This window comes from Eufriesea mexicana, unplaced genomic scaffold (assembly GCF_001483705.2).
Source record: "Eufriesea mexicana isolate 0111107269 unplaced genomic scaffold, ASM148370v2 scaffold1312, whole genome shotgun sequence".
Taxonomy (NCBI): domain Eukaryota; kingdom Metazoa; phylum Arthropoda; class Insecta; order Hymenoptera; family Apidae; genus Eufriesea; species Eufriesea mexicana.
The window spans coordinates 626,760-651,126 of NW_016909446.1; the positions used below are offsets into that span (position 1 = coordinate 626,760).

Below are 24,367 nucleotides of genomic sequence, written 5' to 3' on the forward strand. Positions count from 1 at the left end.
TCTTTCCCTGTGTCGGAAGATTCCTCTGCTGATTCGCGATCGTTCACTGGTCGAAATCGCGTTCCTCTCGGGACTTTTTGCTCCTCGGTTACCATCACACGGACCGTCATCACTCGCGATGCGACATACTAAGAAGATGGAGCAAAAGGCGAGGTCGCGATCGGAACTCGACTCGTGGGAAACGTACGAGCACTCGTGATCCGAGTTTTATGGGAAAGCTGGGAATTCGATGGATAGTTGGTTCGTTGTCGACGCGAAACATCGATCGAGACTATCTATGGACGAGCGAAATCGACGGAGGATCGCGGGAAACGACGAGGAAACCTCGTCTGGCATTTACCTCGACATTTATGAAAGTTGATCGTTATTCGGTTAAAAGTGGAAAAAGCCCAGGGAGACGCGTGGGAAAAGACGATGGTCGCGGCGTAGCCTTGTCACGTCCGATCGGCGAGGCAGAAGCATCAGGGTCCCGCAACACATCACCGTGTCTTTCACTGGTACGTTTTTGCCGCACAGTTCGAGTACACTTCACTCGCGACTACCTGTGTGTCAGTTCGACGCGCGAAAATCCACGTACTGACGGAGGCTCGGCGGAAAGAAGCGCGGCCAAGGAGCGTAGAAAAACGGTCTCAGCGCGTAGCGGGAGAAGCATGAAGCAGGAAGAACGCGTAAGGTCGAATGGGGGGAACGGTAGCTGAGAGATAACGAGGAAAGAAGAACACGGAGCGATGGAAGGCAGAAGGGAAGGTCGAAGACCGTGAACGGAGAAGGACGAGGATGCCGAAGCGGTGCAGCGAGTGGAAGAAGGAAAGGCAAAGCCACGCGGATGGAAGATGGCGAAGGATGTCGGAACTGTAAAGGTAGGTAATAATAGAGAGGCTAGCTGACAAACGACGCGCGAAGAAAGAAGAGGAGAAGAGTAGAAGTGCAAGAAGATGACTCACCGTTCTTCCTACCGGAGGTTTGCGTGACACGTATGGCAAGCGAGAGTCGCGTACACGCGAAAATCGTCGCGAGGACCAGTATCGCGTAGCCACTGTAGAGTCTCATGCTTGGAATCGGTCGAAACTTTCTCGAACTAGATCTCCGACTTCTGGTGAGACTTGCTGAGGCAATGGCTCAGCGCCGACTGAGACGTTCTTTGTGCTTGCCGCTCTATCTCAACTGTCACTTCTCTCTCGTCGGGTTTCACACCGTCGCCCCGGTATCCCCAAGGAAGCGAAACTACCACCACGTCGACCACGACGACCACGACGAGCACGACGACCACGACGACGATCACGTCGCTGACGGACCCGCGAGGTCACGAATTTAGTCCCGAAATCCCGCGGAGGCACGCGTCTATCGGTCTTATCCGACTAGCCGTAATCCAGTGTATGCTCTTGTACACCTATTTAAAACCTATCGCTCCACCTCGCGCTCCTTACTATTGGCTCCTGCCCCAATTCCTTGTCCAATGATACACTCTCGCGCGCATTCACCTCCTTTTCAGATCGAAACGTACGCGACCGGTCGGAGAGGTGGCAGAAAGTGTTGGCTAGTAGGTGGTAGGTGGTAGCAATATCGGGTAGGTGGTAATATCTCCGGATGTTTGGAAGGCGCCGCACTAATAATGAGCTTAGAGGCCTGGAAAAGTGACGTTCAAGTTCCCCTCCGGTTCGACTCTGGCTCCACTCGATGAAGGTGAAGGGGTTTTAGGTGGGGTTCCTTTGCTTCGAACAAGACCGCTTCGCTAACGCTGGCTTTCCTCTACGCCCTTCTACAAGCCCGTTCTACCGGGTATATCGCTCTGTCTGACTCTGATAGTGGTAGGCTACACGTGGTGGGGCCGGACACCTTGTCTACGCTCGAGCTACGTTCCACGTTCTTTTAGAAGCTTCCTCGCACCGACACATGTTACACGTCCCCGACTCGTGCTATTCCTTCTTTCGCGAACCGCCGTGCCTCATCGCGATACCGCGTTTCGGCCACGGCTTACTTGGCACACCCTCACGGACCACTTTGGCGCACCTTGACAATGAGCTGCTGCGATCCTTCCGACTTCTCTGCTCGCGACCACCTACCACTGCCCACGACCACCGCACGTTTCGCTTTTCGCCCGGCTAGACTGCAGGATCATCGGGACTTGGACTCGATTCCGATAGAGGAATCCGAGTGGATAGGTTTGTCCTCTATTCCCTATTGCTGCTAGATAAACGCACCTATAAATATCGATTGGCAGGTACTGTTTATCGGTTGTTGAAAAATTCTCGGATACCCGAGCGTTGAGCCAGCGTGAAAGTGGTCGAATAACGCTATGTCCAACGAGATTTATTCAAGTGGTACGCATATTTACCGGTGCTCTCGGATCAGGTAAAAATATTCTTCTTCCCGGCTGGTTCGCCAGTCGTCGATTTCTCCTTTCCACTTTTTTCCTCGCTTGAAAATATTCCCCGATCCGCTTTAATGACCGGCCGTTTTAATTCTCGAAAACAGGCATGTGTCGGAAATCGGCGGTACCTAACCGTCCAAGTGATTCACGGTCCAAGGTATTTTTATCGAGATGTCCAAAGAGCTGCTCACGGAATGCTGAATCCGTTACCCTGTTAATCACGCGTCTATCAGGCTGGCTTAAGCAGATATAAATCGTACATTCGCCGGTTTCGCGTCGTTCCGTGTTTTTCTGACGCTCGATTACGGGTCTCCGTAATTCGCAAAATTGAAAGGTTAATCCGGATTAACCGAGCCTCTACTCAAACGTAGTATTTAACGCGTCTACCGATTGTCCTATATTCAGCTTTTTTCCGTTAGTCCAAGCTCATTATGGCTCTCGATCGTTATCGAAATTAAAACGTTAATCAAAACGAACAGATCTCCCGTTTCTCTGATTACCTGGAAGATCGACTTACAAAGACGCGAAAATTGGCTAACTCCCTGGCTCGTTAAACACCTCCAAGCGTAATATTTCCAATCTTATGCCGTAGTTTTGTACCGATATTATTACGATAGAACGCAATAGCGGGAGGTAATATTTCTACAGACAGCAATTTCCGTCTCTTCAATTTCGAAATTGTAGCAATTTCTGTCAATTACCATTAATGCTTGTATCTCTGTCAATTACGATTAATGCTTGTTCGAGTAATCGTCTGTTAATAAATACACGAGTAAACGACACCCACTATGGATTTCGATCGTTGTCGAAGTTAAATCGGTTAAACTCGATTAACCGATTCTCCGTTTGCTTCGAGTGACTACTGAATGGAGCTAATACCGGTATTAACACTTCAGCGACCTGTCACGTCGATCGGGGACCTAAGCGAATCTAACGTTATCGATCGGAAACGTCAATTATCATTGCAAGCGAAACAGCGATACCGCGATGTCTGATCATCGAAAACGTCGTAACTCTCGCTAAAAAGCGCGCAGACGAGATACTCTCGGAGGAATACAGCGTGATACTCGTTATCTATCGGTAAACGATTGTCCATGACGAGAGTACACGGTCGATGAAGCGTTGAGATGATCTCATCGCGTCTCAGACTATTACACCCAATCTCTCTTCGCAACGCGGTTGAGAAAACTAGTTTCGCGTTAAATTATTTAATTATTGGCTACCATAAAGAACAGGCACGCGACACCTGTTACAGGGCAGCGATCGTGGCGAAAGCCTGCAGAATCGGTCATTGGGGCCTGAGCGCAACGAAAGGATTCGTTATGTCAGAAAACTTCAACGGGATGGCCTGTTCGTCCTGGACCAGTGACAGGTCCACTTTGCGATCACATGCGAAAGAAAAAGAGAAAGAGAGAGAGAGAGAGAGAGAGAGAGAGACAGACAGACAGACAGACAGAGAGAGGGGGGGTGTAATTATCGAATGATGCATGGATCAAGTGACATTTCAACAACCTCCTGACGAAATCTAATCGATCGGAAACCTGTTCCGTTTTATCGAGAATCGTTTACCGACCCTACTATCCCGTGAAATTACCGGTATGCAAGTGCAAACGAAACCGAATACCGAATGCTTGCGTTTCTTCCTTTTCCTGTCAATTTCCACCTCTACTCGTTCGCCATTCAATCGCGAGACAGAGGAAATAAGGATAAATACGAGTTTCGGCGCGATCAATCGTCGCTGGCTAAGATCTCTCCTACTCGAGAGCAGCGGGCAAGAAACGCGACAAGAAATCTCTTGAAGTTTGCTAATAAAGTGAAAATGTTATTTATGAGATACAAAGCGCAAACAGAATGCGAGGTATTTATTGAAAATCAATCATCCTCGAGCTTTTCCCACCTGTCACGTCCCTATCGAACCCTCGCGATGCCGACCATGTGCCAAGAACAAAACGCTTATCCAAACGCTTTCACAAAACACGAGCTAAACGATTTACCACAATATTTCCAAACTTTCTTCCACGCTGACACGTGCAGGTACTTCTATCAGGAAGGAAAAAAAAAATAAAAAAAGAAAATAAGCGAATAGAGAAATGAGAAAAACGCTTAACGGTCTGAGACTATCGCGTACTATGCAGGAAAAAAGAGATCGCGCGAAAGGATCTGTCAGCCCAGCCTAGTCGGCCCGGCTGCTGAAACGAGAGCAAAACGGAAGTATGGATAATTAGCGAAGAACGGCGGAAGTGGTGGGAAATGTGGTACCCGACGTCGCGAATCCAGACCACATTTCTCTCTGAAAATGAAAGCAACGGACGAAAGCAGCCCGCGTAGACGAAGCAGAGCGTGCCAGTGAAAAGTGATTCGGATCGGACACGCGACGCATTTCAACGCAGCCTGGCTCTTCATCCCCGTCATCCTACGCGACAGTTTATCGCCTGTTCGTCGGCAGTTCATCGGCAGTTCATCGGCAGTTCATCGGGCGTCAATCTCAGCCGTCGCGACCATTACCGACTTATCGTTTTCGCTGAAATCGAAAGGGAAGGATACAGACCGGTGCCAATTGGCACTTGACACGCTCCGTGGAACGGTGCTGAAAATTCAGCCTCGTTGTCGTGGCTCGAGTGAACGGAACCGATCCACGCGACTGGCTCGCGTCAGATAAACCAGCCACATTTCACATTTCGCTTTGCTCCCTTTCCTTTCCGCGCGTTTCCTCGCGTCGCCCGCTCCATCGGCCGAATTAGACGTGTCTTAGTTAAGTGGGACATAAATAAAATTCGTCGGATTTTTAAAGGAAGACTCGTGCTTTAAGCTTGCCGGAGTACCGGTTCTATAGGATCGAGTGATTTATGGATGCATAGCCGGTCGATGCTGCGATATTTTTCACCAAATCGCTTGTTAAGCTAATCAAGGCCAATTATTCCAGGCTTTTACACACGTTTGGGGAAAATTCGAGTGGGAATTAGCCGAGATGCTTTGCATATTCTACTGAAATATGTGGTTGAGAGAGAATTTTCATTCAGGACCAGATCCGCGATTGGATTTCATTCGAGCATGTAGGCGGTTGGCTAATGGATTAATTCGCGCTTTCTCTGCGCTGAAATTTCGAGAAAAAGCCACGTTGCCCCGGCTTTATCAGCGAGACGAGGTTTTGTCACCGTGAAAGTCCGACACGTTGCGAAGTAACATTTTTTCCCGTGCTCGGGAATCGGTTAATTGTCAAATCAGCGTGACCGTGGCAAGCGGAGAGGCATCGTCCTGTGAAATTTGCCACTTCACCGGTGGAGAAACAGAGAACCTGGAATTTACGCGAACCAACGAACGGGTTTGAAATTCGCGATAACGAGAATTGCAGATTTCCTACAGGAAAACGTGGAAGCAAAGTGGAAATTTAATGGTACGTGTCACCGATCGATTCGTGCATAGAGATCCGCGCGAAACTCGCCATTCCTTCGAGCAATCGATTAACCTTGAACAAACTACGAATCTGGATACGATCTAGACAGCGTCGCAGCGATTACCAACTAGCAGCTACAAATCCTTTCCGAGACTTGGGGTAAAACCGTAAGTAAGGTCCGTGCCCGTTCCTTCCAGGAACGTTCTCTTGCCGTAGAAGAATGGCGAACCATGTTAAATCGTTCGCTCTATTCAACCGTGTATCTCCGGCATAAGAACAAGTGACAAGCATTAATGTCGTAATTCCCGGCGAGCCGTTGATTGACAGCTATATCCAGCGAAGAATGTATCATTTTCTCGTCGCGATGCATATAACAGAGTCCGTTTCAACATAGAATTGCTCCACATTTAACGAACTTCTTGTCGCGGCCAGCCTGCCGCGGCCAAACGGCCGGCCGATTAGCTTCGACTTTTCGATTGAAAGTAAATGTACCGTGGAACGTGCTATTCAACGCGCGATAATTTTCCGAGATTACCCCGGTGTCTCTTAACGCACGGCCATCTAGCCCTCGCGATTATTAATCACGGCTCGGAAGCGTAATCCGTAAAATCGCGATAGCCGCGGCCGTTCGAGGAAATGCGCGTAATCGTTGACAACCGAGGACCGTTTCCAGTCAAGAATACTCGATTATCCAGCATGAAAGCTCCATTCCCTGTTTCAAGATTAATCGCCAGCATTCACCGGCCAAGCGTTTGCAGAGATCATGGCGGTTGATTTATTCGCACGGACGTAATGCAGCCCCCATTACGATCGCACGTTTGGAAAACATCGAGACACCGAACTGTAACATGCTCGTTCGAATCGGTGTACAATTGCCTTCTCGTGGATTAGATAACACGTGGGAATACGCGGCGATATTCGCTACGTTTTCAATGCTATGGATTTGCCTCTGTCCGAGTAAAAGCGCCTCGAAAGCCACGCGTACGAGCCGCCTGTTCCTGGTACACCGTGTTGCGAATGTAGATCGTGACTGTGTACTATCGATCCTAGGATCGTGGCTGGTTAGAAGGTGCACGGACAATGACGTAACGAGCCAACGATTGCAGAATAACGAGACCAGATTCTCGATCGAATGTAGCTCAACCGGATGAATGTTCCTGGCTGGCTCTCTCTGTCTTCCGAATTAATACGAGCAACGAAAAACTGGTAACCGCGTTTCCGGTATGCCTGCCGGTGACGGTCTCCTCCAGTTATATCTCCGATCGATGCGCATTCCCCATTCTCGTACCTGCATTCCGTCTTCTTGTATCGATCCTCGATCGTGCGTCCACGCCGAGCGACACCGATCCCTTTTCCCTCGTTCGAGCTTTTGTTCTCGCGTCCGATTACCCGTCTCCCCGTTGCATTTCAGAAAAGAGGGTGGAATCCAGTGTCCCATATATGTACAATATATGGTTTCGTCGGCAAAAATTCGGCAACGAAGAAAATTTCGGCTCCAGCTGGAGTATTAATTGCATTTTATTGCATTTTATTCGAAGAGAAAATGACAAATTGGTGTAACGAGAATTACTTAATTGGAAAGGAATGAGACTTCTTCGAAGGTGATGCATCGCCTGATTGTATTATACCATTCTCGGTGTAAGTTTAAATTCTGGGATATTTATTTGTATCCAATTAGATGGTAATTAAAGTTATTGTAACGAGGCTTAACATAATGTTAATTTATAGCAAGTCGCGTGTTAATTTGTCTTGGGTAATTTCGCTTAGTCACTTAAAAATATATATATATACATATATTTTAACGTATATTTCACGTTATATTAATTTATGGTAATTATTGTTAATTTATGATAATCTATTTTTGCAAATGTTTCGGTATAGAACTGCGTAATGTTTCTTATCTGGTACTCAGTTTATTCTTTAATTAACATACTGACGAGCGGAACGGCAATTTGCGTGTTATACGAAAATAAACTTAATTGAACATTTCCAATGGCTGAAACGCAGGAATGAAAAGTAAAAATATGGACTATACGATGATACTATAAATTGATTAAAAATATGTTGCACGCCGTATAATAAATCTTTGAAACGTTCGGTAAGAAATAACGGACACGATGAAGTTCCTCAACAGATCCAACAGCAATTACCGCAATTCCCAGAAATGGCCCCGATCGCGATTGATTAAGAAACGGTAGGATTCAAAAGAAAAGCGGTAACGTCGATCTTATCCCGGGACATTATACGATACGCAAAGAAACAATTTCACGATGTCCAAATAGTGTTATACCCGAAGAAAACTTTCTAGATTCCAAAGTCTAATACGACTTCAATTGCTACGGTTGCTATCTAATTACCAATTTGCACACCAGACGTTTCTTCGAATCCCACTGTTTCCTTGAACCCTGCTACGTTTCCTGCTCGAGCAGACCACTGTTTCGATTCATTTACACGCGACTCCGTTGTCTAAAACGAGTAAAGGCCTCTCTGAACCAGATCGACGAGGAAAGCCGAGTGGACCGTTGCTGGATAAGTCCAATTACCGTTTTATTGCTATGGCATTGTGGCTAATGAGGCGCGTGCATGGATGTAGATGGCCGGAAACCGAAGCAGGTCGATCGCTGCGGCCTCTGGTAGCCTTTTGTTGCCGGAAACGCTCGCGATTCAACGTCTAGGTAGCACTCTGATTGCGTAACGTTCTACCGTTGTCGACTTAACAGTTCCAATTATACGGGATTGGACAGTATCGTCGAGGAAATCGTGGCCGACGTTAGAAACGACAGAAAGGGGGCCAGGTGATGGCGAATAGCGAGACGTTCTGCTTTCAAATACGCCTTCCGCGCCTCTACGTGACTGGTCGCCTCTTTTACGCACCAGGTGATGCTCTGTTGCATGTGTACGCGTAAAAAAAAAAAACGCTTTCTTCGCGGTTTTCTCTGACAGTTCAACGCACACGTGTGTATAATCGTCGAGGCGGGAAAAAATGCGCTTCTGGGCGTTGCGCGAAGAGGAAAAGGAAATTCGCACCTTCGCGATTCAACGCTAGCCAACAACGTCCGTTTGATTCCCAATTTGTCTCAGAGACGATACTTAGGAGATTGCCAACGGTATCTTCTGTATTGGTAACGATTGATCAAAATGTCAAGAAGTTTGTTATGCTTCTAAACTGTGCACGATTGAAAGTTACCTGTACAATAGTTATTTGTAAATTAAAATAAAAAATCGCAGAAACACGCATCCCCTATTTCCATCTTAACGCGAATTAAGATTTTACGCGACAAGGGAGTAAAAATTGGAGTTATTAAAATTTTTACATAGCTGCGTTACTTATCTAAAAATATGTATTTTGGGGCAAACTTGGGGAACCCTTTTTGGTTCTCGAAATATTCCGAAAATTATGTTTTCTGCCCCTAACATTGGGGATCGTTTTCACCCCTGTAATATGGACTACCTCTCGGATAAATTTCATCAAATTTGGTAACGCGCAAAAATAAAAATATCGCGAGCAACGAACCTGTTAGAAAGGAAATTTGCAAAGTCCGTATAATATCTACAACCATAATCGTCGATAACCAATTATTAATCGAGCGAATTAAACTTACCGCGTTGTCGCGAATGAACAATAGGATCGAGGAGGAATAAAATCGCGATTCGCGCGAAATGTTTCGTTCCCATAGAGCCTCTTTCCACCCTCCCTAGCTAGACCAGTCTGCGCGAGGTGAGACGAAGAGAAACAGCTGTGTACGTGCACATGCATAATAAAAATTGAAACGCGAGCGAGTTCATGCAGTGCATCGACGAGAAATACTAAATCGAGCGATGCGGAGTCACGATCGTAGAATCGGCCGCGATCGAGACCAATCGATCGCTGTTAATGCGTCATCGCGCGGCATTTTGTCGACAGCCTAATACGAAGGAACATGCTCGTGTCTATTTCATGACAAATTCGTCGATCGTGAACCTCGTGACCTCGGCTTACAATAGCTGCTCTCTCGACAGTCGCCGTTTCGAATTATGCGCCCGCCATCTTGGATCTCGTAAGATTCCGACAACAGCGCTCGATTCATTCATACCCGAAGACAGGTAAGGTGATAGGTCACTGGAACTCGGACACGGTTGCGTAACTCGTTCGTTAGTGGATTAGCCAACCTGTACGATCGATGTCCTTCTTCCTTCTAGACAGTCGTCGAACATGGTTACAACCCTCGGAACATTAATCGATAAATCCCGCGGATAGGTACAAATGGCGATGAATTAAACGTGATCGAGTGGATACGCGATTAAGTATCCCACACACCGTGAAATTCTATCGACGAATCGGGATAAAAATCCAACCGAGTGCATTTCTTTCACGCCTATTCATTATGCTAATAACCGGGGGATGAAGTGGACCGCGCGCGTGAAACGGCAAATGGTTAGGTGTCACGCCTCCGCGGAATTATCAACGATACCGGGAACTCGGATACAATTCAACCGATCGTATGACGCAAAATGGTAATTTTAATTAGACGGATTGTGCAAAGTTACGGAACGATCAGGAATCCAACGAACGATGCACTTCTCGTATCGGTTACGTGATTTTTCACGTCAAATCGAACCCTCGAGCGCACGCGCACTCGAATATATCTTCGAAGATTATTGCGCGGCGTATTTTCAGAACCGTCGGATTAACGAACCGATCTCGCCATTATCGCAATTAATAAAATTAAATATCGCGGTTGAATAAATTATTCCAACGATCGCGCGAAGGTTAAATCCTCCGATTGCGAAAGACCGCGGCCCAGTTGGCTTAATTAGGCCGAATTCGAAAATGACTAGAATCCACCGACGTCGCTTTCTAATCCAATAATACCGTTTAATTAATCGCTTAATTCCTCGGACAGTCACGGACGGGTAAAATCGGGTCGGATAAAATCCGTTGACCGTCCTGATCGTGGTGAAACGACGAAACGCCGGAAGAAATTCGACGTTTCGAGAGGCGCGAACGCAAAGGAAAATAAAATCCGTTCATAACGCGATGCAGAAAATTTGTTTACGAGCAAACACCGATGTTTCATCACAGTGGCTGCGGGTAACTAGGGCAGAGCACGTGATACGATCAGAAAACGTGCGAACGAAAATTTCGCGCTACGGCCATAACTTCTCATTCCGCGTTTCTTAGCCCGGTTTCTTTCATCTTTCTCGATCGTTCCTCGATTCCCGTGGGAAATCAATCACGATAAACAAGCTAGTCCTGTCCGGCGCGCATGCGACCCAAGTCACCGTACACCGAATCGCGAGGGCAGTCGACTGGATTTATAAATTCGTCTCACGTTTGCGGATAGGACTGCGCTCGCTCGCAGTTTTTGACTTCCTGCGCGACAACGAGCCGGGGGTCGCTAATAGTCGAATAATAAACCCTGGGTATTGCTTAAGCCGCGATCGTTACGTCAGAGATCCATTTGAATCGGAACCGGCAGCGACCGACACAACGGCCCCGAAGAGAAATCTGTAAAAAAGTCATAACTCGCGGAATGCGCCGACTCCGGCATACATTTCATCGAACGTAAACTTTTCTTCTCGCGTTTCACCCGATGTTTCTTTCGCCATTAGCGAGAAATCGTATCGGTGATAAACGCACCGCCGACGATTTCGACCGTATCGTCGAAGGTAGCTCGAAAGCACGTCGAACGTTCGTAAAAATCGGTCTGGAAAATGAACCAACGCCTTCTGCCACTCTCTCCCCTATCGTATCCCTAGAGCAAAACGATCGCCGGAGGATCGAGGTGAACCTGAGAACGCGGAAGGATGAAAGAGACGCAGGAAAGGGTAGTCGGTCGTTGGAACTTCCGGTTTTCCTTTAAATTGCAGGAAAATCGTACGAGATCGTTTGCGTAAGATCGCAACGAGGTCACGTGAACATTATAAAAAGGGAGAAAGAAACGGGTTACTCAATACTTTCGTTTTTCAGGTAATCTGCGTGTAAGACGGTAAATGGGTAAAGGCAAACTTGTTTATCCGACTGCGAATCGAGTTAGTTTAATTAAAAATCACTGGCCCGAGTTTGACACGCACAGGCGCGTGCTGGGACACCGAAAGCTGCTTTTTCGACGTCGCGTTAAGAATTTAACCGTGTTTATCGATTGACATTTCAGCCGATCTTTTACGACTAACGACAATGTCCGGCACGAGTAGCGAGAGTGGTGCGTGACCACGTCATCTCGCATATTTTTCTCTTTTCTCGCGCGCATATCACGAATATACGCACTGTGAAACACGTTCCGTCTTACGATAAACGATACTCGATACATATCATCGCGTACTCGCGCGCCGATTAATACGCCTGTTACATTTTTCAAAGCGTTTTGCCACGCCGTTTCTGTGGAATCATAAGCGGGTTAACGAAGAAACGCAATGGCCGTTTAATTGCCATTTCTTTCGAATACTAAAAGCCCGGATACCAAAACGTTAAATTAGCGTTCGATACTAATATAGATTTCTGTCGGCACGCTACGTGAAAGTTAATATTGCATCACGTGTTATCTACGAAAGTATAAAGCTCGAGTACGCGTAACTGGTTATACAAGATTGTAAATACCTTGAAATTAAAACCACCGAAACGCGACGTCGAATACAATCAAAATAAAAATCTCTATTTTTTCCTTACTCCTTCTTCGTTGCCTTTTATTCCTCTTTATTTCTCTCCTTATCTTCCTCTTTTTTCGTTTCATTTTTAACAAATTAGCAGACCCATTGCCTGTGTCATTCCGCGCAGCCATTCACGCGAAATAAAAATTTCTTAACGCTAACGACCGCGCGTATATTCCTCCTCTTTTTTCCCCTTTTAATAGCTTCATGCACTCGATGATTTACGAGATGTTCACCGACGATTTACCGAATAAAACTTTCGAGAACAAGACAGGCAATTAGGCAACGAATTGCCTTTAATTAGGGCTGGCACACGCCGTAAAAAGAAGCAGCAAGGTGAGGCTCGCGTAAATGTATCGCGCCCTGGTTCCCTTTACCCTGCCCCCTAGTGATTTTCGACGAAATTAATTCGGAAAGCGCCAGCACGAACAAAGACGTTTCCCTCAGCGTATTTCATTATTTTCGGGTAGCTCGTTCGCGCTTGAAATTTTTTCCTCCTGCCATTGTCAAGCTTCGTGTCAGTTCCGGCACTCGAGGTGTCCGAGTGATTAAGGTGAACAGGGTAAAATGAACGATTCTTAGTTCATTTGGTGCACCGTGTATATTAATACGTCAAACGACACTCGTTTCTTAAACGACTTTAATACGTCTGCTTAAATTATTATTATTGACGCAAGAATATTTTACACGGTGTTCGGTAATCGAGTAATTTCCGTTTAAAAATTTAAATCGAACACTCTACAGAGACTTTCGAAATTTAAGCTAAATATCTCTCCAAAGGGTAGCAAGCAGAAATAAATAATTTCCTGAAATTCCACTTTTACACGATAATAGATATGCAAAATTAATTTTCACGGTGTACGTTATGTCGATAACGTATATAACAGTTGGATACGTTTGCACCATGTACACCAGGGCACCATACGTTGAAATAAAATTTCTGTCAGAGTCTAATTAACCGAACACCTGTCTACTAAACCACTTATCTAACCTCGACTCTCATTATGCGAGAGACAAATCATAGGTATTGAGTATAATCACTACAATCCTACACGAGCTATTGCCCTCCTTTAGTACACACAAACGCAATTCTTCCGTGTATTAATATTTATACCTCGACTGAACTCGAGGCGTCGTACGAAAGTTATCCGTCGAGTCTCGTGACTCGTTCTTCATCCAGTTCGGTGCCATAGCTCAGGCTGCCGGTTCCACGTGCGCCAATTAACGATCATCCCCGCCTTCGATTTCCAGATAGAAAATGAGAAATCGGTTCAACGATAACGCCGGGGCACACACCGAAACTCCGTCGACGGCCAGATATTTTAATTGCACGCCCGTCGACGTTACTCGTTACACGTTCGCAACCGTCCACCTGCACCGGCAGAAATTCTTTCCACGTTCGATGAATAACAAGTCGTCGGTAAATAACACGTATCGTCAATGGGAAATGCATTGCGAAACGCTGTCAAGCTAGAAAAGTTGTCGTTCCGCGGTCCGTTCAATTGGCGTAATAAAGTCTGTACACCACGCGATACGTGGCATTCCCCTGTTTCTTCCCTCGGAATTGTCCTCGTGAATTTAGAACAGCCGATTTCCCATACATTTTTCTCTCCCGTTTCATTCCGCCATTTTTATCCCATCTGACAGAGTCAATTTTATTCAGCTTCGTAGAGCAGTTACGAATTTAGAAGGTGGAATTCCTATCTATCCGATTTGCCAAGGGAAACCTTCATTTTTTAAATCTTGCACAAACGATGACCTAGATTTCCATATTTCCTGAAAGAAGAAACGAATAAAGTAGAATAATATCAGAATTCCAGTCATTCTTATTCCATTTTACAGAGTAAATTTTAATTTCTGCCTGGACTGTTAATTACAAGAAATAAATAAAATACGAAATTGAAATTGTCATTGCGAGGGAGTGAATCTTAAATTCAGACTAGAGGAATAAACGAGATATAAAATTGAAATCTTTCGTGAATTGGAAAGAGGCAATTTCTTCCGGCTCTTTCTCCCTATTTTTGTTCATTCGTTCTCATCCGATTTGACAGGGTAAAATTTCATTTCATCGAAATTAACGTTCACGTTGCGCGAAGACATGCGGCGACAGAATGTATTATTAACAGGAAGAAGTGGACAGTGTAGAATGTGAAAATGGTCCCTATAAACGTAGAAAGTCTTCTACTGCCCACCACACGATTTTCCGTGTTATTAACGAGAAAAAATGGACAGAGTAAAATGTTCAAATCGTATCCATAGCTACGAAAATTACACCTCTTGCTATCCAATCGCTTCTAAGCGATTTAACAGGGTAACATTTAGTCTGTGAAACCGCACGGTACGCAGTGACACGGCAGTCCGTGTTACAAACGGGAAAAGAAAAAAATGAAAAATTGATAAACGCGGGTGGGTTCTGGTCTACTTGCAATCGCAGAATTCTTTGCTCGCTAACTCGCCTAAGCATTAACGCGCGGCTCGAGCATGCGATTTTTTGTTCGGTGGTCTATTGTTTTCAACGGCAGAATAATTCCAGGCAATTTTATCAAAATTCATAAATCTGGACAGCGTGAAAACAGATTCGGCGTTAAGCTCTCGGTATTTATCCGATTGAATTTAATGCAAAGAATAAGAATATATTACGGGTTAGGCCACTTAAAAATTTCCCTCATCTTCTCTCCAGCCGTCTACGATATTTTAATTTTTGAATAATTACACGGCAAAAGTCACTTTCCTTCGCTGCACTCGCTTCTTATCTCATTGAACATACAGCGCGCGTTCATTCGTCATTAATGTCTACGATATTCGAGTTAGCGTTCTTCGTAATTATCGTGATTCACGTTTTCAATAATTAACGCGTACCTTGGAAGAATCGTGTATCTATTAGCATTGTGTTTCGAGCTATACAAACTTGAAATTCTTGTCGATTCGAAATCGTGATATCATCGAGAGGCATAGATATAGAATATGATCGATATTCCATAAATTTTATCAGTAATATGAAATAATAATTGGAAAAAATGTTATTCCGTCAAATAATTGCTTCGATAGAATCAAGAATAACTCGCACGACGTAGAATTGACTCTATTATGAATTTGGATAACGGTAAACTGTAAATTAACCATTCATAAAGATATAAAGATGACCATATGCACAGAACGAGCATAAATAATTATTCTTCCTCAAAATTTGAATTAATCCTTGCGACTTTTGTGTTTCATTTATCTGTAATTATTTTATTATCGCATAACACAAAATTCCTTCCGTTTCAAATAAAAATACTTCGATAATGTTCTTACCTCTAATTGACGTTTTCGTTTTTACGACCCCTTTAGCTTTCTAGGGCTAATCAATGCCTGTTACCGAGCACGTTACACGTTCTGCCGGCAGCAAAAGTTGTAACCGAAGTAATAAGCACGTGTGTCGAGTTGGTAGAAACAATTCTGGCAAGAACTTACGAATCCGATGGAAGAGTAATGCGTTCGTAGCGTTCGAGAGTCGCGTTAATCACTTCGCGAGGGCGCGAAATTACGAGTAGTGATCGAAAGTACTCTTTGGCATGCGATCGTTCGTTTCAGCCTCTAATTGGATCGTGGAACAATAATCAAGTAGAAGCCGCTGATTTCGGATGAAAAATCTCGATCGACCGATGCGAATTCTTCTCCGGATTAATTAACTTATCTCGTGGAACGATTAGCCGAACGTGACGTGTATTCCTTGACGTGTAGACGCTGGCGCGAAGACTGGTCTGTGTGAAATGTTACGAGTCAAAAAGCGTTTAGTAATCGGCACATGGTGCACTGGAGGCATAGAAGCGTTCGACTGTTTCGAAATCTTGATAATACCGTAGGCTGGAACTAATATGCTTGTTTCAGCTAGGTCTAATTAATTGTCTGTAATGCCATTTCGAAACGGCCGGGTTGTGGTTATGATTTTTGTTCCATTTTCTTTCGCTGAATGTACCGGCACAAGTGGCCAGTGTACGGTACAGTGATAGGATAATACAATACAATAATGCAAGAATAGTGAACCGTTTACCAGTGGACACGCAAAGTTTGCTTGCTGTGTAACAGCTTACAAGTCTGAGTTACTGAACGTGGTTGCAAGGAGAAACGACGTATGTCGCGATTTTTAAAAATCCGAATTTTTCATTAATTGGATCGCAAGACAATTTACGAATTTATTAGACTTTATTGGAATTTATTAGAATTTATTAGATTTTTTAATAATTTTGGGGGTTTGTTGAAGAAAACGAGAGACGTTGCAAGCTACCTTTCCCTATTCTAACAGCGTACAAATAGCAACGAAAACCTGTTATATTTCATTCCAAACGTATTTTCATACCCACTGCGATTTTACAGATATATAGACGAATACGAAAAATCCTGAATACGCATAACACGTGGACCAAATTCTAGCTGATAAAGAGGTACTTCAAGATACATCAGCAACCCGAAAACTTTCAAAGGGATTTGAACTTTCAAGTTACCTAATATATTCCTCGTGGTAGCTGTTACCTCTTGACACTACCCGAGAGGAGATCAACCAAATCGCCAGCCAGGTCACACATCCCGCTAACAGGATCTAACAGGATTACGAGAACTGACTCATTCCGAAAATAAAATTACGAAATTACGATAAATCCACGCGATAAAGTCAACTCGCCGAATTAACGATCCTTTATATTCCAAACAGAATTGTTTAAAGTAGAAATCTTAAACGTTTCATTCGAATGGATAGAAACAGGAATGGGTACTTTCTCTCGTTATGAAGAGATTAGGCACCGCAGCAAGGTCGATCGCGAAGCATGTAAGGGTGTGCCGCCACGATAAGTGCTTTATCTGCGTGCAAACTTTCGAGAGGCACCGGTCACAGTTTCTCCATTTCACCGATAGTCCACTTTTTCGACACTTTTGCTTTCTATCGGTTCGTACTAGCGATAAACCATACCCCATTCACGCTTCCGCCTGCGTTCATCTCGAATCGCCTATTTCGTTGCCCGTTTTCTATGTTCCTCTTACTTTCCAGATACAGATCGTAATCGGACCACCACGATCGTTTCGTACGAACCTTAAACGCCTGTGTATCGTCTTCTCGTGTGAACATTCTCATTCGACACGTCCATGGTACAGGGTTGCACTCGCGCACGCACGTAGCAGATCGGTGTTGCGTCTCGACCAAGTTTCACCGCGGACCTAATCGACTCGACGTGATGCAAGCTCCAGGCAATCCTTCGAATCTTTACGAGGCAGCTGAGCGTTCGTCGAGAGTCAGAAACGAGGAAGCTTCGACGACCAATAAGTCGCGAGCAAAGGATGTTTACTGGACGTGACGCTTTCGTGAGCTGGTGATGCCGGAAGATGGTCGATGATGGTGGTGGAGTAAATAGACGGTTGGCTAGGTAGCTGGGAGCGAAGTAGCGACTCGTGTGGAATTTTTGAGGAAGAAAATGGATCTGAGGATAGCAGTATTTTTGCGTGGAAATAGTAGAAAGAGTTGAATGGATGGTAATGGAACGACAACAGACGTCAAAGCAAGGCTATTTTAAAAATTTCCTTGTGACAATCGGTATTTAAAAATTGGAAGATAGTTTAATTCCGAGTTAAATCGTTTATCCGATTATCTTAATCCTTGTGCAATAGCTTCCAAAATTTCTCTCGTCGCAATTACGATTCGTGATTGACAGAGCTTGAAGCTGTCCTATGATTGAAACAGGAAATACACGTTCTCGCACGATTTTAGACGGAGATATATGTAAATGTCATTTTAGAATGATCCAGTGAAATATATTACGAGGAATAAAGAGGCAATAAATGTTGGCGAAAATCGGTAAGCGGTGTCATAAAGAATGAAGTGCTGCGAGGTAGGAACCGAGGAATCATAGACTGTGTGGTAGTATAATTGCAGTAACATAATTCAACGATATCTCGGCACGAAGCGAGTACATATTTATTAATTTAGAGACTGCTCGCTACCTATCGCATCCACCGATCCCGCAAATACTCGTTTCTTCCGAGATGGAAGCGGCGAACTCTTCACGGTTATGGTTCTTGAAGGACGTTCCTCGCGTGTATTCCACCGTTTCTTTCCCGTGAATCCAGTTTATGAATGAATATATCTCGCATTCCTGTCACATCGCCTCCAGACGAAATTCATTCCCGTAAAATTCCAAATTTGCTTCGTTTATAACCGTTAAAATGCAATTAATCGAGTACCAGGAACTCACGGCCAGGTTACGTTGGCCGACGTCTCTCGTGGGATTATAAAATCATCTTAAACCAATTTTTCCCACTTTCACTGACACGTAATCACGCGTGCTCGATCTTTCACCTCACCTGTGGTCCTAAGTGGCGTGCAACGGTTATTTAATACCATCATTATTCCGTGTTTCGGCGCGAAATCGGAGAAAAGGAACGACGCTTTTTTCTCCCATTGTGGAATCGGTGTTTTGCAAAGTTTCTCCGCGATCGTATTGCGGACTAGCCGCGGCCGCGAACGAATCAATATTTGTCATTAAACATTCCGACACGTAGAAAGTCGGCGTAACGATGCATCATGAGTCCGCCATTAAATTTACGGCATACCATAAATTTCATGAATATTTATATAACCGCGACTATCGCGAGCGTGCAGCATAGGTATTTAAACCATGACGATACCATGCGGTGTGCAGAGGCAACGAAAAAGTTCGCATTACCCCATTACACCGGTCGGCACTCGTGGTTCTTTGTCGTAGAATGACCTTGTGTAATTTGCAAAACGTGTCACTCGAAAGAGAAACGTGCTTTCACTGCTCCTCGTGCAATTACTATCTTTAGGACCTCGACAACGTTTACGTTTAGATCGTGACTTCCGACATTCGTGTACACACTCTCGTGCACGATATATTTGGCCATAGGTGCAATCGAGTCTGAAGATTCGTATCTGTGTACCAATTTCGATATTTTTACGTAGAATTACGGTAGAGACGTTAGACTGTAGATATAGAGGAATTGGAAGTACGTGTATTATACACCATAAACCTCCTTCCAGACGATTTGTCGATATTCCCTTATATAAGTATTTTCCAGACGTTCGATACATCGTCTTTATCTTTCTATCCATTTCGATCGGTTTCAGATCGACTGACTACAGCAGCCATAATATTACTCAAAGTTTACTTTCGCGTAAAACAACTCGTTTCAAAATAATATAGGGCTACGATAAGTAGGGGATCTCAAAATTTGAATCTTGAAAATTTTGAATTTTGCGCCATTTCTGCGGTAAAGTGCTGTCAAAGAAAAAAGAAAGACAGCGTGACAGTTGACAGTTTATAGTTCAGGATTATTAAAAATGAGCGCTATATGAAATAATGAGTCTTCATTCTTGACCGATATTTACAATTTTTAATTAGAAACCTATGTTTCCTGTTAAAATTATTTCTCGTGTGAATTTTGGGACACCCAATATATATATCTATAGATATATCTTGCAGCAATTAGATATAAATATATGTTTATATCGTTAATTAATATTCATCGAAGCATGTACGAGACAAAACCGACAAGCTGCATTCGAGAGTCACGTACGAACCATACCACGCACATTTCGCATAAAACACGCGTGACCGAATGCTCACGCACGCGAATGCACTCGCGTATATCCCTCGGAAATTACGCAGCGTATTTTTCTACATTACGCGATACCTCGTAGCACTGGCTCGACCACCGCGAACGCCATTTTTATCGACGTTTCGCGAAAATTAAATCGTTTTCTCGTTTCCGACGTTTCCAGACGGCGACCGGGTGTTCATTAAACGCGACACGACGGCCGCAGTTAATTATCACGGCGGTCGTAATTAACGCTGAAGCAGAAACAAGCGTCGCACCTGTTCCGTAATCCCGATACCTAACGCGTCGAATATGTATCGCGATCAGGCGAGAAAAATGCACGGCCCAACGAGCAATTAACCCGATTGCAGGGATATCCATAGAAAGTAGACGTTGTCCGCGGGGCCGTTAAAACTTTACAACTTCCTACCCGAAAGGCCGAATATTCCGAGCGATATATCAGCCAACACAAAGGTTTATCGATGCTGGGATCTCGCGCGGATTTGCGTTCTGCATCGTAAATGTCCGCCGATATCGACCTATCGTTTGATCTGTTTCTTCGATCGCGGCGCAAACGAACCGTGCAAAGCTTCCTCGAAAGCGATCTAGAGGAAACCGCGCCAAGGGAGACGATTTTCTACCGGAAATCGCGCGAGAATTCGCGAAAAAACGAGAGAGCGGGGGAAGAGGAAGACAAGGAACCGGTGCAAAAGGTACGATCCGGAACTTTCTAGCAATCGAGCGCAACAAATCGATCCAAGTGGTCGTCGATGATTAACGTAAATAGCGGGGGGAAAAAATTTAGCAGCAGCCGGTGTATACAGGTCATTAATTGCGATTTATTCGACGACGACGGGAACGAAGTACGCTCAGGATTCTTGCGACTTATACAGCGTTTTCGGCCTCGATTTTCATCGTTCCACCGGCCGGTCGCGTTCGTTTCGTCGGAACTTGCTCGCTCGGTGGATATCAATCAAGGAACGGCCGGCGGCCATCCTCGTGCGCACATGGAGAGCGTAATAATCTTTAGCGCGGGTCACTTGGCCCGTTTCCTTTCGCGTCCGCGATAAATCACTCATTTTCTCGAATTCCTCGCCGCGGAACCAACGTTGATTGGGCCTGGGTGCGCTCTCGAAGGCAGTCGACTGGTTTGGTGCCGCGATCGGCGGATCGGCAGCCTCCAGAATGCATCTGAACACCGTTGAATCGTCCACGAGGCTGTGCCCTAATTGAGCAATTAAACGTTCTTCGGTATTCGCTTGGATCGCGGTGAATTAAGCCCCGCCGTGTTGCGGTCATCTCTATCCTTGGATATCAATTCCCCTCTCATCTTCTCGCGTTGTCTTCGCGATATCTATAAACGCGCGAATACGTTAAGACGAACGCGTTGCGAGAGCACGCGTGTCTCGTCGAGAGAACAAGTTCGGCCGATTTTCTCCGGGAATCCGCGAAAAGTAATATAATCAGCGCGATCCAGGTCGATTGCCACGCTGTTGCCAGGCCAGACAATACACCCCGTTCGCGATTTCATTGAGTTTTTAATTAGTCTGCCCCTGTCCCCTCGCGCGAGCTAAAATATCCGTGTGCGTCGTACCCCGATCCCGTAACCTATGCTGTAGCCGGCCTGCGGATTAACGTAACCTCTGTAACACACGCGATGCAACGTGAGCCATTACTCGAACGCTTTGACTTCCCAGAATTCTATGCATAGCGTCGCGTCTGTGGGAAATCGGCGAAACCGGCGAAACCGGCGGACGGACCGACGGTTTCTGTAAAAGCGTGTCGATTCGCAACTATGTTGATGCACGCCGGGTATCCTTACGCGGCTGACGAGTAATTAAGAACCGTGAAAATCGCGGGAAGACTCGTCGGTCTGTTACACATTCGAGGAAAAGAGATATCCGTGGAATCTAGACGATTTCGCGGGCAGAGCGAATTAATGGCCGACAGGCGAGCACGCTGAACACCGTGGAACAAAGTAACGCTTTGCCTAATCGGTCGCGATCTTTCTTGTTAGACATAATCCCGTTCCACTTCATCGGGGATCGTATTAAGAGGATTCTCACGAATTCTCACGAATTCGCTACCGGTTTCGCCCGGTTTGTCGCTATCCTCGGTACTTTTACGCGTGTAGAAATTTGCACGTTTTGCAAACGTTTGTTGGACGATTTCTTCTCGATCGAGCGAGAGAGGGGAAGTTGCGGTTGAAAGCAGAACGAGATTTCGACGAGATCGTTCTCGTAGCAGAACGAGATTTTAACGCGATGTTTGTCGCGATAGTCGAAGATCCTAACTCGGTCGCGATGGAATTTGAACGCAATCGTCGTCGTGGTAGAACGAGATCGTATCGCGGATCGTCGACGTAATAGAACAAGACAAGATACTAACGCGTTCGCAGACGTGATGGAACAAAAACATAACGCGATCGTACGTAGATACGGCTGTGATGGAACGAAAATTTAAAACAATCGTTTCCGCAGTGAAACGAGACTTTAACGCGATCGCCGCCGTGGCGAGGCAAGATCCTGAGGCATACACTGCCACGATGGAAGGAAAACTTAACACGATCGTACGTAGATACCGTGATGATGGAACAAGAATTTAAAGCAACCGTTTTTCCAGTGAAACGAGATTTTAACGCGATCGTCGTGTTTGGACAAGGTTTGCACGCAGACGTCGCGGAACGAAGATCCAGCACGATCCTGTCCATGGTAGAACGAGATTTTAACGCGGCCGTTGTCATAATGGAACAAGATTCTAACACACCGTGCGTCGCGATGGAACAAAAATCGAACACGATGGAACGCACAGGTGATCGTGCGTACACGCGCCTAATGATTCGCGATTCTTCGAGCGTTCGCCATCGATCGAGTGGCATCTTTCATTCGCGATCTAAGCATCCTGTTTCTTACGCTGCTGGAGCTGGAATCAACGGCTGGACGAAGACGCGAGACGTAACTTGCCTGGCATCCGAGCGATGACAGGATGAAATGCACGCGAGATATTTATTAGAAGGCGAGCGCGACTCGGTGCATTTTCATCGGCACGAGCGCGACTCGTTAAGTCGAGGAACACGATTGAGCCGATATCGCCGAGCCACCCTGTAATCGTTACCTTGATCGTCACTGTCTACGACCATGTAACGTCCGATAGAACTCGTTGATCGGATTCCACAGACGACTAATTTGTACGCGTCTAATTGTGAGGGGAACCTTCGCTTTCATCCTTCGTCGCGTTCTGACCTTTTCATTTATCTTCTCGAGCCGGGTGGTTCCGCTCTACATGTGTGCAGGTGTAGCAAAATATGCACAGTCCACTGAGTCTACAGGTCGCTTCATTCGGGTAGGAAGAACGGCGAGGAAAAATGTGTCCTAACGTCCAAGAAATATCGATACTCGCAGTTCGGAATTCGTCTTCCGATATTTCGCAGATTCGTGAAAATTGTTGTTACGCGATGTCTTTTGAAATATCCATCGATACTTGTAATTTAAAATGGCGAAAAGTGACGTTCGTGTGCCGATATTTCGCCAATCAGGTGCTCGAACGCAAGAGCGATTGGATACGTCTTAAAGCGGGAAATGTCGGTTAATAATTGGGAAAACCTCGAGCCGTGACTGATTCGAAATTTGACCGTTCACGCTTGAAATTATCCGTTGCTGGCACGCGATAAAAATTTCTGAATTATTTGCCAGCTTAAAGAGAAAAACTGGCTTTGAATTATAGCTGGTTTCTATCCGTCATTTCGCGAAAGACAGGAGCAAATGTAACGTGTCTTTTTCATACGGCGCTGTTATGTCAACACTGTTCATAGACAAATCCAATACTATTTCCCGGAAACCCTTTCGATCGGATTGGCCCACTACCGAGTCTCAACAAAGTTGCATAAGCTCTGTGGCCATTTAACAGCGGACCAAACCACTTTTTACTTCCCATTAGGTCGTTTCAATGCATGGATAAACAGATTAAAAGCCAACCTGTGTAACATTATGCGTCACACAGCCTTTCTTTCCACCTAGAAGAACGGCACGGGCATATTTGCTACCGAAAGCTTCCACGCTAAACGGCATTATTCGTATCGCGTTATCCTTTAGATGGAATTTCCTGCAAGTGTTAGACGCGTGCTGTAACGTGTAATTATACGTCGATATAATAAAGAAGTATATTCTTTTCCTGCCATAAGCAATTTCTAATTCGTGTATTCGTGTTAGATGCGTATACGTGTCCGACGATGAGCTGTAGTGGTAACGCAGAGACGCGAACGTGTAGCAGTTGGTTTTGTCTCAAAGGGTGTGCACATCGTGTACGCAAAAAAGCGCTTCGTATGTAAAATACTGGGTAAAACGTATGGAATTATTTTTCCTCTCTCGTGCGAAAGACATTCCTCGATA

At 45.2% G+C, this 24,367-nt stretch overlaps 1 protein-coding gene across 1 annotated transcript in view; it reads right to left on the minus strand.

Annotated features, from left to right (window-relative positions):
• LOC108547965 (laccase-1) overlaps positions 1-1,203 on the minus strand; it is a 48,496-nt gene extending 47,293 nt beyond the window's left edge. The window contains exon 1 of the mRNA XM_017900705.1: positions 945-1,203. Within this exon, the coding sequence (XP_017756194.1) occupies positions 945-1,050 (106 nt within the window). The 5' untranslated portion in view covers positions 1,051-1,203. The remainder of the gene's footprint in view (positions 1-944) is intronic.
• Positions 1,204-24,367: the final 23,164 nt, after the last annotated feature.